Source organism: Mixophyes fleayi, chromosome 1, assembly GCF_038048845.1.
Source record: "Mixophyes fleayi isolate aMixFle1 chromosome 1, aMixFle1.hap1, whole genome shotgun sequence".
NCBI classification, from domain to species: domain Eukaryota; kingdom Metazoa; phylum Chordata; class Amphibia; order Anura; family Limnodynastidae; genus Mixophyes; species Mixophyes fleayi.
This window is the reverse complement of record NC_134402.1, coordinates 62,913,516-62,928,704: the sequence shown is the minus strand read 5'-3', so window position 1 is coordinate 62,928,704 and position 15,189 is coordinate 62,913,516. Positions and strand designations below refer to the sequence as shown.

At 40.8% G+C, this 15,189-nt stretch overlaps 1 protein-coding gene across 10 annotated transcripts in view; it reads left to right on the top strand.

Annotated features, from left to right (window-relative positions):
- Window positions 1-15,189, top strand: part of FRYL (FRY like transcription coactivator) — a 221,377-nt gene that overhangs the window by 190,423 nt on the left and 15,765 nt on the right. For all 10 annotated transcript variants that reach the window (XM_075195462.1, XM_075195469.1, XM_075195453.1 and 7 more), the window contains 10 exons: window positions 129-736; window positions 3,214-3,311; window positions 4,273-4,443; window positions 7,660-7,800; window positions 9,020-9,214; window positions 9,777-9,938; window positions 11,918-11,992; window positions 12,188-12,364; window positions 14,031-14,231; window positions 14,640-14,810. In XM_075195462.1, coding sequence (XP_075051563.1) covers window positions 129-736; window positions 3,214-3,311; window positions 4,273-4,443; window positions 7,660-7,800; window positions 9,020-9,214; window positions 9,777-9,938; window positions 11,918-11,992; window positions 12,188-12,364; window positions 14,031-14,231; window positions 14,640-14,810 — 1,999 coding nt within the window. The remainder of the gene's footprint in view (window positions 1-128; window positions 737-3,213; window positions 3,312-4,272; window positions 4,444-7,659; window positions 7,801-9,019; window positions 9,215-9,776; window positions 9,939-11,917; window positions 11,993-12,187; window positions 12,365-14,030; window positions 14,232-14,639; window positions 14,811-15,189) is intronic.

Genomic DNA, 15,189 nt, shown 5'->3' with positions numbered 1-15,189 from the left:
TTCTTTGTTAACGTTCTCCATTTATTTTATATTACATTCTGTAAAGTCAATTGTATTAAGTTTATTGTATGTTAAATACAAATTACCATTGTGATTAATTCATATCCCCTCCTTACATTGTGCTGTAGAACATCGTACCACGAGCCGATGATGGGGAATAAGAATGCAATGAACAGGAAGAGCACCGGACAGCTAAATCTAAGCACAAGTCCTTTGAGTAGCGGGACCTTTATGGGGTATTGTAACAACGCAAGAAGCAACTCTTTGCGGCTAAGCTTAATGGTGGACCGTAGAGGGGACAGGCGAAGAAGTAACACACTGGATATATTGGATGGCAGGATAAACCATGGGGGCAGCATAGCAAGGACTAGAAGCCTTTCCTCTCTTAGAGAGGGAGGAATGCATGATCTGCAGCCAACTACTGATCCAACCAATCTCATGGCCACCATCTTCTGGATAGCCGCATCCTTGCTGGAATCAGATTATGAATATGAGTACCTGCTTGCGTTGAAGTTACTCAACAAGCTGCTCACTCACTTGCCTCTCGATAAATCGGAAAGTCGAGAGAAGATTGAGAAGGTGCAGAGCAAACTGAAGTGGAATAACTTTCCTGGTCTTCAACAGCTCTTCCTGAAGGGATTTACCTCAGTGTCCACACAGGAAATGACTGTTCATCTGCTCAGCAAACTCATTGCTGTCTCCAAACATACGTTGGTGGATCCTCCACTGCTAGCTGGTAAGGGTTAATGTCATAATTTATTTATGCACCACTTCATAGAGTGACTGGAAATGGCAAATGTTTAAAACATGATCGCATACATTGGGTGACTAATAATTTGTTGAATAAACAGAGCTGACACTTAAGAGTGCCCCACATTTAGGGAATGATAAATGAACGCCTCACCTTAAGGGAAAGGTAAATGAATGCTTTACCTTAGGGAATAGTAAAGAAATGTTGTATCTTCAGGGAAATATAAGTGGATACTGTACCTTCAGGGAGCGGTAGACAAATGCCGTGCCTTCAGGGAGCGGTAGACAAATGCCGTGCCTTCAGGGAGCGGTAGCCAAATCCCGTGCCTTCAGGGAGCAGTAGCCAAATGCTGTGCCTTCAGGGAGTGGTAGCCAAATGCCGTGCCTTCAGGGAGCGGTAGACAGATGCCGTGCCTTCAGGGAGCGGTAGACAGATGCCGTGCCCTCCGGGAGCGGTAGACAGATGCCGTGCCCTCGGGGAGCGGTAGACAGATGCCGTGCCCTCGGGGTGGAGCGGTAGACAAATGCCGTGCCCCTGGGGTGGAGCGGTAGATAAATGCTGTGCCCTCGGGGTGGAGCGGTAGACAAATGCCGTGCCCTCGGGGGGCGGGGGGGGGGAGCGGTAGACAGATGCCGTGCCCTCGGGGGGGGGGGGGGGGGAGTGGTAGACAGATGCCCTGCCCTCTGGGGGGAGCGGTAGACAAATTTCCTGAATGCAGTACATTCCGGATAATGTAAAATATTAGAATTATTTATCATTTATTTTTTAAATCGCTTTAAGAGGAGCATTTTTATATTACTGTATGAATTGAGGTTTACTATTTTCTTTTTTTCTCTTTCATACATGAGCAAATTACAGCAATTTTAAAACACATGGTCTCTGTCTTTAAGAACTGTAATTCAGGTATGTCGCTTCGGCGTGTAGAGGCCGCACTGGCGCTAGGACACTGATGTACTGAAAAACATGTCTACCTTTTCTTGTGCAAAGAACATGGGAGACATCATCATCAGCTATTTATATAGCACCACTAATTCCCCTGCACTGTACAGAGAACTCGCTCATATCAGTCCCTTCCCCATTGAAGCTTACAGTCTAAATTCCCGAACATACAAACACACAGATCAAGAGGAATTACGGTCAGTTTAATAGCGGACAATTAGCCTACTAGTATGTTTTTGGAGTGTGGGAGGAAACCGGAGTAGCGGGAGAGGTGATGTGGCCACATTACGATGGATGCGTGATCACGCCCCCAGAGGGCTGTCTAGTGCTGTAATGCATTAGGTTGCCCATTAGAAATCGCCCCTTCCTCCAACGTTCACACCCATGGAACAAACATGTCCCCAGGCAGCACAGGGCGCTACAATTGTGACTGTCCCACTGATTTTGGGACAGTTGGGTGGTTTGCTGTTATACGCCACAAGATATGTTTTGCATCATACTGCACTTGGTATGATCCTTATTATTGGGATGTTTGAGTATTTACATATTTATTTTAATAAAAAAATTTTTTTATACTTTACCAGGCATAATTATTTGAAATGGGAAAACAAATATTGAAATAGATCTGGTGATTTGAAGGAAAATAAACATGTTGGTAACACCACTTGAAAGGGGACACCCAAAATACAATAACCACATATACAGGCTCTCTCAAACTTTACACATTTTGAATCATATTTAAACCAAAAAGTATAAACTAGTGACAGTATTATAGTTTAGTTCTATTTTTTATATAGAATTGTTTGAATATTCAGTCTGGATTACAAAATGGAGTCCAGTAGCCATTAATGTACTTAAATGATTCCTTTTTTTATGAAGTAGGTTTTGCAGGACATGAATACGTTTGTTTTCATGCTTCTTGGAATGTGCTTAGTACTTGTACTATGATTGTTTAGAAATTGATAAGAGAATTAGTGTCTCCAAACCTCAGAGATAGCGGTGGTGGATCCAGGTGGGGGGCGAACGAGGCAACCCCCACCCCCCAGCAACACAAGTCTCTTAAATTTTCCGCCGATCAAAACGTGTGAAGGGGGTGGGGCCAATCGCGGGTGGTGGGCGGGTTTTCTGGGCCAGACAATCAGAATGAAGGAGGGCATGGTTATGCAAATTCGACCCCCTAAAAATTACGTCTAGGTCCGCCCCTGAGAGATAGGACCTCATTTTAACATGTTGTGGTCAAGGAGGCACATTCTTTGAGTAGAGGTGCATGTAATTAATAGTGTAATAATTCAATCGTTGTAAATGCCAAGCTAAACTCCCTTCTACGTAAGGGTGCTAAGATTATTGCTTATGAAACATATGTGCAAATGTATTATTGTTACCTTCTGAGCTGTCTTAAATCAGATGGTTCGTGTACGCACCAGTTAATAAATGTCACTATTTTATTATCATATATTCAGACTCCTTTGATACAGCTATGACAGTTTCAAGGAGCCTTCAGCAACATATGATTTTACTTGCAGGATTTCCTCTCAACATTTTGTGCTTGTTGCCTCATCTGATTCAGCATTTTGACAACCCAACACCATTCTGTAAAGAAACCGCTGACAGGATAGCAAAGGTAGGTACATGCTTTGTAAATTGTAAATGAGGGCAGTTCCTATAAAAGTGACTCTGACAACACATAGAGAAAAGGCATTGGGCCGAACTCTCAAACATTTTACACGTCTCTTCCTGTCTGAATGACTGTATGCAAGGAAATTATCTAGGCTGAATTCCTTCTGCAGTCATTCTTTCCCGACATTGAGGTAACTTTAATGGGCAGTGCACAGACTAGTAATGTAAGGGTTAATGTCTTCACTCTACAGGGTAGGAAATCGGGGAGCACTTTTTAATAAATACCATTTTATTGTATGGCCACATGCCCATAGGCATGTCACGTTTCTTGGGAAGCAAATCAGAGATCCAGCAGAATGGCATCTTATGGGCATTGCATCACCCCGGGTCTGACGGGTCATTATGTCCTTAATTGTGGTTCCAAGTAATTTTACTGTAGAAAACACGAAGGGAGTTACACTCAGCCTAGTATCCTGGCAGGGTCTTCTCTTTCAAAAAGACAACTACTTGAGTTAAGGTCTTGTCATTTAAAGTAAAAATAAAATGCTAATATCAATCTTTTATTCTGAGTCTATGGCAGTAACCCTACTGAAATTTTAACATATCTCACAGTAGCCAAAGTTCTGACCCAATCTCTAAATCTGTACCTATACAAAGTTCTGATCACACCTCTAAAACTGCAGAGATGTCATTTATAAAGCAAGAGATGGCACCAAAGTGCATTGGGTTACTAAGCAAGACGGCAGCATTAGTAGAAGAACAGAAGTTTTCACAAGCCGAGTGGAGTGGTTGGGTGGAGGGAGGATGATCCTTGCTAAGTGCATAGTAGGTGCACCTACAGTATAAAAATGAAGTTTAAAATTGTGAAGCAAGATCACTGAATCGATATAGAGGTTGAGAGTGCAGTTTTAGTCGCCTTACAGACTGATACATGGCTATTGATGTTATGGTTTTGTCTTTGTTAGATTTGTGCAGAGGAGAAGACCGCCACATTAACAAACCTGGCCCATATGATGAGTCTGTACAGTACACACAGTTACTCCAGAGACTGCTCTAATTGGATCAATGTTGTGTGTCGTTATCTACATGACTCCTTTTCAGACATCACATTCAGTCTGGTCACCTATCTTGCTGAGGTAAGAGCTTGTGTTCTGTCTGTCTGAGAACCAGTGTGACTGTAACATACTGTCTTCTTTGGCCATTTCTAATCTACCCCCGCAAAGTGCAGGCAGTTACAATGTCCGAAAACTAAAATTGCAGTCTGTTGTTTCAGTTGTGTCATTTTGCTAGAAGAGAACAGTCTGTATACAAAGAAAGAATTGTAGTATTCTTCTTGTTAGTGTTTTGCTGCATCATGTTATATGATCCATTTATATCAAATACAAATGTGAGTGCACTATTAGTCTCTTTCCCTGTATCTGCTCACCATTATGCTGCTTGTCTCAATATATCATGTCAGCACAACTCCAAATATGTCTGGTCATTTCAGCTTCCATGTTCCAGTCCAGGTGGATGAATGGAGTTGTGATGTGGATCAATTAATTTATAGTTAAAGGAAATAAATATTTTTTGGTGTGTGTAATCTATCTTTATTGAGGTGATAACAAGCAAATGTAACCAGTACATCAAAACATTTAGGTGCAACAAATTTAGGAATCAACCTTAAAATGTTTTATCCTATATAAATGAAAAATTAAGAATAAAGAAGTCCGAGAGAAAGTGGGGAGACCAAGAAGGAAGAGAGAAGGGAAGGGAGTGGACATGGGGGTCACTGAGGCTTCAGAATGGACTTGGGAGATGGACCTTAATTAAGTACGTGTCATGACTGACCTGTAGGAAGGTTTCTCCTTAAATTCCAGCCAGTTGAGCCACATGACCGTGAACTCAGTAAATCGCTTTGGGCTTGAAATTGAGAGGTCATCTATAGCCATGTAAAGGTCAAGTTGTCTAAACTATTCTACAACACCTCGGGTGAATGGTTGGCCTCCAGTAGACTGGAATTACAGCCATTACTGCGTGGCTCCGATGCCTAATGATTTCTAATTATTTGAAATTAAAAATTGTAAGTTTCATTTTATGTAGGTTAATGTAGGGCCAGTGTGTCACTACATCATAAAGAGAGGATCGGTCACCTACATACAGCAAGCCATTTTTTGTGGGTAGAGCAAGCACATTTTAGGAACCAGTAGCATTGCTGAGACATTTGTGCTTCATTTTCCAGTTCATGACTAGTTCCTAGTGAATTGTTGGCCTACAGTCTGATGATTAGGCTTGGCCCAAAAGATAGCTTCCTCCACAGTGCATAGGTGACGGCTCCTGTTTAATAGAAGTATAAAATACCTAGTAGGTGCTATGAAGTATAACGTCTCTCTAATTCTGTAATTGTCCAAAAACATTTTAGTAATAACCCTGTACTAGATTCATAGTAGGGAAGACGGACAGTAGTTATATTGCAATATTCACAATACAAACAGATTTTAGAACAATATTTAGTCACTCTTCTTGGCATGGAAGATGAAGTTTAGATGACATTAAAACATCACTTATCATATTTAAAACACAAACGAGCCATATTATGCAATAATTATTAAGTTACAAAGATAACTTCCCCATTAGCAGTAGGGGGACACAGACCATGGGTCTAGCTCCAACCTCTAGGAGGCAGACACATAATAGGAAACTCCTTTCCACATAATGCTCCTTAGCCTTAACCTTCCCAGTTCTTCTAATATCTTTCATAGGAGGTGGAGCTTTATGCCCCTTTAATGAAATGTTAAAAGAAATATAGAGCATAATGGTAAGAAACGACTCCTAAATGAATAAAGAATATGATGAAGTCTTCAATAAGCTTCTGCATACACCTTCAGCATGACAGAAGGAAGATCTCCGGTCCTTTTCACCCTTCTCCTTCCACCGTGGGGCGCTCTTACTTCCATCTCTGTCCTGGGCCACCGCCTGGAACATGTGGGTAGTCAACACCAAGGGTGAGGAGGGGAGGTTTTGTATGCTGGGAGTCCCTGCAGCACTGTGATTCTCTCCGTCGCTTTAGCACCAGGTTGAGGAGTGCTTCTAGGCTGCCAGACTTCTCTCGTCCCATCAGCCTGGAACACCTGGGTATCTGGGATGGCTCGCTCCATGCCTTAAGATAGCAGTACTCCTATCTTAGTGATGATGGAGGGGTTGAAGGGAATAGTAAAGCACTAGTTGCTAGGGTGGTATTAAGCAATATACAGTAGTATATTTCAGCAGTGTCTCCAGTCTCCCTAAGTGTTGGCAGCCTCTTACAGTTCTCAAGGTTGCCAGTCATCCTTCAAGGTTACTAAACATGTAGGTTAGGGAACTGCTACATTTATTTCTGCAGAGTACTGTGGTACAAACAGGTGATTTCTAACTATAGGATAGCTGTTTGTTTCTGCTGGTTGCCAAACCTCAGAGTTTGGGGACTATTCATGTTATTGCTGAGGGTTTCTGACATTTTGGGAGCAGGAACAAAAAGTACTAAAAACCCTTTGTGTTAGTAATGACCTTTCTATGTTTGTGCCAAATGCCAGAATAAACTACCTTAAGGTCCATCAGGCGCATTTTGTAAACTTTGATCGGCCATGTAGTAGCAGGGACACATTGTGTTCATGTTATATCTGCCTTATGTGTCCGAAGACATGGGGTTGGCACCTAGTACCCCAGTAATAGATGTTTGAGGCCTCCTGGGCCAGGTTCCTCACACAGTCTATCTCTGATATGTGTAGGTGAGGTTTATAGTCATACCGAGCAGGGTTCTCTTAGGTAGTACATGGGAGTCCATGGCTGATGAGGAAGAAAGAAAAGTATTAGAGGGGGAATAATGGTGTAAATCTTCATATTGCTTTGGAGGGTGGCCAATGATCTTCCGGCTTCCTAGTTGGTGGACTCTGGTTAGGGAAGTACTGAAGGTTGAGGATTTGCTTTCTGAGGAACGTTCTGTGTGCTCCCAGGTTATGAAACCCAGTTTATTTTCTTTGAGCCGCATCTCCCGTTGTAGAAGACCCAGTGCTGCGTGTGTCAAAACGCACAACCACCCCTGTGCCTGATGCAGCTTCTTCTAGAGGCCCAACTTATAAACGGCCCCCTTATACGTGTTTATATGGCTACAGGGACTTCTCTTAGAATGCTATCGGTGGAAAGCCAGTGCCTGGGAACAAATAAGTAGAAAGCATGAGATGTTAATTAAAACAATATATTAATGTATATAATTTTGATTTTCTGGTTAACATAATTGGATAGCTATAATTGTAATTTCTCTTATTTATGAGGGAACTTAGGTTATTAAAATAAACTTATTGTGTAACATTGTTAATGGTGTATGTGTGTTCCAGCTCCTGGAGAAAGGCCTGACCAGCATGCAGCAGTCATTGCTGCAGATAATCTACAGCCTGCTCAGTCACATTGACCTCTCCACTGCACCCGTCAAGCAGTTTAATCTCGAAATCATAAAAATCATAGGAAAATATGTGCAGGTGGGTTTTATTTGTTTTTGTTTTATTTGTTTTTGTTTTATTTTGTTTTATCAAATACAGGCTCATAGGTTTTTTTGTTTTGTATGTAACTCCAATACGCTATACTGCAGTTTCAATGAAATGTTTATGGTTGAGGATTTGTGTGACGGTTGTTGGATAAATAGAACCTACTATTTCTTTAGCTAGTTGACGTGTGCAGTAGTGAGTGTATATATGGTATGTGTGGTACATACAGTATTACACAATATAGTCTGTTATTTTACCCTCGGCATAGTACCTGATATATATTCGGCCAAGTATTACTTTATACCAAAGCTAGACGCTTATTTACAGTCATTCATTTTTTTATTCTCTTTATTAAAGGGGAAATGTCCCTTGAGCAAGGAGCTGGCTTGTTTGAGTTTTCGATGTCATTTACTTAATGTACTACTTTAATTCCTTCATCCATAAACACCAGATGTTTTATGACTTATTCTTCTGTTCGGGCAGAATATTTCTCCATGTGCTGCAGCGTTCTATAATGTATGGGAATGCCCCCCAGCACTGAGTCAGCTTGCTAGAAACCGCTTTATTTATCAGAGTGGGGACTCTTTATTTAGGAGCAATGAAATGAAAACCAGGTCAGCATAGTAGTTCCAGCAATGCCATTTATCTTTGACACAGTGTAACCTGCTGTGTTGTGTGCAAGTAACCACTCTGCTTGTCCTCTGCTGTTTATGGATCTCAGGACAATCCACAAAATGTAAAGAGGGCTGGTACTATCTCTCCTCTGTGAATGGACAGAATGCTTAACCAAAGTTATAAATGATCCACAGCCGTTAAGTTGTCCTCGCCATGCGGAAGGCGCCGCTACCGGTTGTTGTAAAACGTTAATAATGTGAATTAAATTCTTTTAAATTGTGGACATATAAAAACGAATCATTATTTTCATTTTATTTTTCTATACATATAAGAAATATAGGATAATCTGTTTAAAATCTCTCCAGTCTCTCAGACTAATTGTACTTGTTACATATGTAGGCGCCACAATAATGGTTATCTAGTATGTGTAGAGGGAAATAACAGACAATAAATAATGTCTTTTATATGACTATTAAATATAAATATTACTTTTCATACAGTAAATCTGACGTTTCACAATGCTGTTTTAATGTTTTTATTACTTTATCAATAAGAATGTATTGTTATGTTAATTTGGTATGTCTATGTGCCCTAACAGAGTGCGTATTGGAAGGAAGCACTGAACATCCTTAAACTTGTGGTATCTCGCTCTGCCAGCCTGGTTGTCCCGAATGACGCTCCAAAGTCCTATGGAGATCTAGCTTCTCCTGATATCCCTTTTACAAAAATATTTAATTGCGCCTCAAAGGAGCTCCCTGGAAAAACATTAGATTTTCATTTTGACATATCAGAGGTGAGAGAATCTTGTTCTTCATGTGTGTTAGGTCACTGAGAGATTGTCAGTGACCAGGAATGTTTACAGGCAGCCAATAAGCGATCAGCAAGGAAGCGCCTTCCATTAGTTTTATGCAACATAAACCGTTCCTGCTGCTGCTACTGGGAACAATCCCTCCACTGCCACAGTAGTCTTAAGCAGTAATGTAGGTAGAGACAGAGAAGGAGAAAGGAAAATAATAGAACTCTAATAGATCAAGTGCATTCAATAACACTTTTTTTATTATAATAAAAGAATCACACTTACAATATCCATGTAAAATATAGGCATAAATGGGTTAACCCCGGCGTTCTCTGCTACGCGTTTCGGAAACCTTCCTTCATCTGGCAAAATGAAGAAGATTCCACTTGACCTGGGAAAGTCTAATTGTACACTACTAGTGAGCTCATATGTTTATGGTATCTGTCTTACCCTTGTTATAATCTGACAGTGTGCTTCCTGTGCCATGTTTGAAGTTCTTCATGTATTTTATTTTGGCCTGGGCTATGTTACACTGATACAGGCTTGTGTTTAAATCTAGACACCGATAATAGGACAGAAGTATGGGGACCAGCACAGCGCAGCTGGAAGAAACGGGAAGCCAAAAGCTATAGCAGTGACTCGGAGCACATCATCTACTTCTTCTGGATCCAACTCCAACGCACTTGTCCCTGTCAGCTGGAAGAGACCACAGCTCTCTCAGGTAGAGGAGAAACTCACAGGGCAGTGGCATCTTATAGGGTTTAACCTAAATATTCCTGGTTCCTGGCTGCACTTTGTTAGAGCTGTTGGGCTGCACAGGTTATTTTACATAGGACGTTTCCCAGTGTTGGACCCAAGAAGGAACATCGCTGTGTTCGCTGAATCTGGGTGGCAAAGACAGCGCAGCAACAGTTCTAATCAATGAGGGCAGCTGGGTACACAGAGGATACATAAGATGCTGGGGGGGGGGGGAAGACAGTGGGCAAGTACAATCCTTAGCCATGTATTCTAGACTGAAAGCTGTCATGAGCTGGGGCCTGTCTGCTCTCTCACATCTTCATCAGCCTTGTACCTTTTTCTACTATCTTATGTGTGTTATTTGTTGTTCTGCCTGTCCGGCGATGTGGAGATTTACAAATAATAATGATGATGGTGATGTCCACCCACACATTCCAATAAAATAATTGTAGGGAAAAGAAACTTTGGAATCTTAGTGACAAATAATTAGTATTACTTTAAAACAGCCCATTTTGTTGGGTTGATGTAAGGCAGTGTAGACTATACTATACTGGATTGTTTATCATTAGTGTGCAAGATGAGTCATGCACAGAGACTATGGGCTAGATTTACTAAACTGTGGGTTTGAAAAAGTGGATATGTTGCCTATAGCAACCAATCAGATTCTAGTTATTAATTGAATGCATTCTACAAAATGACAGCTAGAATCTGATTGGTTGCTATAGGCAACATCTCCACTTTTTCAAACCCGCAGTTTAGTAAATATGGGTGTACTCTACCTTTTAACACTTATATAATTCTTTTGGACTGAAAAATCTTGCAGCTTTTCAGCACCTGGTAACAGCTGTCTTTCCTACATAATATACACCCACGTATGGATTGAATTTACATTGCACCTAGTGTTTATATGGAAACATTAAGTGATGGGCTATTCTAGATATATAAGTAGTTCCTAGGACTAGGGAAACTGGAATGGAATTCACTATGAAATACAACCTTAGACAGTGTTGGCTAACCTGTAACACTCCAGGTGTTTGTGAAACTACAAGTCCCAGCATGCTTTGCCAATATATAGCAGCTTATTGCTGGAAGGGTGTGCTGGGACTTGTAGTTTCACAACACCTGGAGTGTCACAGGTTATCAAACACTGACCTAAGACAACCAGGTTTAGAAGTGGGGGAAGCAGTGAGACAGAGCAGCTACACCTGGTTGAGACTGAAGACTTTGCCTGCTGACAGTGAATTGTGAGAGGGCTTTATTGCAGTTCTTTATGTAATGATAGAGGACGAACAGTTCTCTATCATCATGTATCTATATATACATGATGGATAACTAACAAAAAGCATTAGTGTAATTTAGCTCACATGATTGGACTCCATGTAACGATTAGACACATGTTCCTGGCATGTTTCCAGTTGTCAATGTAAAGCATTTAGAAACATAATTTGTGTTTTTTTCCACTCATTTTTTTCTTTATAAAATTGTACTAATTGAAGTAGAACAAGTAATCAGATGCACTTGTGGTGATTATTTAATAACCAGGCGTGACTTGGCTGAAATCTTAACAGTTAATCTGTGTAGGTGACTCATCTCACAGGTCAGAGGGATTATACTAGCTTTACCCAGACAACTATCTGCGTACACAGACCACATGTACATTACATCATGCTCGGCTCACTTTAAATGGTATCGTCCTTTACTTAAATGTATTATTAACACCACTCATTCATACAGTCTACAGTGTTTCTTTCCATAGTGCTGATGAAAAGGATTAGGATGTTATAAGCATGCAGTATATATTTTTAGATGTGAGAGTTGGCATGAGACTGAATTTAATTTCTCTTTATGTAGTTTATTTATGTTGTGTATGCTCCTTTCTCATCTCAAGTGATTGGTTTATTTACAAGAACACACATTCGGTTTCTGCTAATTTTGTTCTCTCTTGTGACTATTCCGTTTCAGCGCCGGACACGAGAAAAGCTAATGAACGTCCTTTCTCTGTGTGGGCCGGAGTCTGGTCTTCCCAAAAATCCATCTGTAAGTATGGCTTGTTTAATTAAACTTGCTTTAATTGTGCTCCTTGTATTTTGCATAGCTCTCGCTTATTAAACACTTATTAAACACTTATTAAACACACAGCGCACTTCTACACCTGGTAATTGCCTCAAGCCGACCCCAGACTGACGCTGTGAGTGTTTATCAGGTTTCTATTCTAATCTGTTCTCCCGACAGGTGGTCTTCTCATCAAATGAAGATCTGGAAGTTGTAGATCAGCAAACCAGCCTCATTTCTAGCACAGAGGAGGCCATTCAAGAGGAGGAAGTCGCCCTGGAGGACACTGGCAGTGAACAGCAGTTTGGTGTCTTCAAGGACTTTGACTTTTTGGATGTTGAGTTGGAAGATGCTGAGGTAAGACCCCTGTGTCTAGTTCTAAATGTCGCCCATTCATCTCTCCACAGTGAATTAATTGCAAATGCTAGGATAATTGCCAGAACAGTTTTAATCTGTTAATAACAATAAGATAGAATAGAACTAGAGCTGAAAGTGAGAGAAAAGTAAATTAAAAGAAAAGCACATTATATAGGACGTTTATCAAATACTAGCTTTTATATAGAACAAAAGTGTAACGAGACTAAATCCTAAAATGGGTACTACATTCAAGAGATGGTACCACCCCCCTGAACTTAACAGCCAGTCTCTTTAGTTATTAGTATTAGTTGTGACTGTAGATACTGAAGATAACTGGATGTTTTGAGCCAAAGAGGGCAACATGAACTGTTCACATGACACCGTCACATGCAGCCCTCTCTGGCTGGGATAGCCCACTGCTTTCAGCCTTCGCAGTCTGTCATGCGTTCAGTACAGACATTGGCTGTTCAGTGCAGGGGTATGATACAAAACCCCTTCAGACATTGTATAGTTAGGACTTGCCTGGTAAGTGGTTTCCATTTGGAATTGGTGTAGAACAATGTAAAAGCTCCACCTTGCAGGTTGGTGCTGTCATGCTAGGCTCCACCAGCAGTCCATACATGTTTTATAGCTGCAAATAGGTGTAAAAGTACCTCATAGTTTTGAAGCTACAACTTTATTATGGATTGTGTCCTATAATTATGCAGATATATCATCCATGCAGGACCCCTTTGGTATCCCTTGGTGCTGGGGAAGATGGTCAATGCTTACCGTACATCGAGCAGGCCCCAGCATAATAATATCACGCTATGAATTATGGGTAGGATGCACAAAACAATAGTTTTAGAATGACCGCAGTGTTGGCCTTAGATCTCCATTGTACATGGGAAGCACTTGTCAGGAGCTTATTATAACTTAGAGACGTATAGTAACATTGGTCTGTGTTTTTGTACATACTCTTTTAAACACATTGCTTTACCTTGTTGGCTTTTTTTTCTGTGCTTTTTATCAATGTGTATATACCATCGGACAGAGGTTTATTGTTGTTCTATGGATACAATTGTATCAAATGCAGATTACACTGCAACATTGTATCCTAACCAAGGGAAACAAAAATGAACATACCTGTGATATAAAAGCAGAAAATAAAGTTGTAGAAGGATATATGTTAGTTATCTGGTGACTGACGACGTCCATAAATCCGCTGAGGCACAATGCAGGGAAATTAACAACTCTGAACCTATGGGACTACAGAAAGAGAGGGTTCTGTTTTGCATACCCCAAAATGTAATGTAAATATGATGTTATTAAATGTTTTCTCCTGGCTCTGTGTTTGTCCTTGTTACTTATGGTTATTTGTATTTTCCTTTTTTGCTAACCAGGAGCTGCAGGTAAGTTGCAGCCTGGTGGAGTGGCTTGTTTCAGTTCTGATCCCATGTGGTGTTTGTGTGTGCTGTACATAAAACATGTAAGATTTGCTGCTTGATTAATTGACAGTGCACACTGTCCTATGTTTCATTCCTGTGTCCAGTGAAACATGCTGCTCCCTCTAACTGTTTCCGAGCAATCCTCCTCTAGCTTGTATTGCCTTGCCTGTGATTTGTGACGTCCAGAGGAGGGTCCTACACATGTTGTCTAAGTCTGTTATTATATTGTTACTTCAAAGGGTGAAAGCGTCGATAACTTCAACTGGGGCGTGCGCAGGCGGTCGTTGGACAGCATTGACAAAGGCGACACCCCGTCTCTGCAGGAATGTCAGTACTCGGGGAGCACCCCCAGCTTGAATCTAACCAACCAGGAGGACACCGATGAGTCTTCAGAAGAAGAAGCGCTGACTGTCAGCCAGATTCTGTCTCGTTCACACTTGGTATGATAGTAACACACCCCTGGTGGTTTATATACATATGTGAAATATATGTTTTAATGACAGACAAGAACCAGATGGTTCACATTATAGTGCCTTGTTGTTGAATTGTTTTGCAATTGTTGTTGTTATTATTATTATTATTATTATTATTATTATTATTATTATTATTATTTTAGTTAATTCATGTAATAGGCTTACCGGGACTTTTTGACATTTGGGTTTGTATAATACTGCATTCTGCGGGTGCACATATTGTCATTTTTTTAAGAACAATTTATTCCCATGTGAGCTGCGCCAGAGACAAATGTTAGCAGTGGAGTAATTGTGTTTCCATGTACACTTATTAGTTGTGCACATGATGTTCCTGGTCTGTTTTGTTGACTGTTGCTTATCTCTTGCTTCCTGTAGCTTCATAATGACTCTACAGTGGAGGACAACATGGCCGACCACGTGGACCACTTCCTCCAGTCCCAAGACTCAGTTAGTAGTGCTCTGACAGAGGAAGTGCTTCATCCCAGAGCAGAGACCCCCAGTGTGGAGGTGACCCCTCCTGATAGTGCTAACAGTCAGCTGCCTGAGGTGGGGACAAATCTGGGCTGGTGCATGGCTGATCTGGGTTCTTTTTAGTTTTGTCTCATAGATTTGTCTTTTGATTTCAATGCAGCTGTCCTACACATCAGATTGAGATCTATTTTTTTTGTTTTACCTTTCAATATTTCTAACCTGTTTGGGGGTCTTACTAGCAGTATTATTTCTGTACATAATAGCACATACCCCAAAGGTTACAAATATTAATAAAAGCGGATACTGTTTTGGGTGAATTGGTTAATTTATTGTAGCATTTTGGGCATGGTTATGTTGATTGTAGAATGATTTGTTTTCTTTTTGGTGCTTCTTGTAGTTGGCTTTTCAGTGTTTGTGATTGGGCTGTAATTGGGGTTAGGGCCTCAGGTCAGCT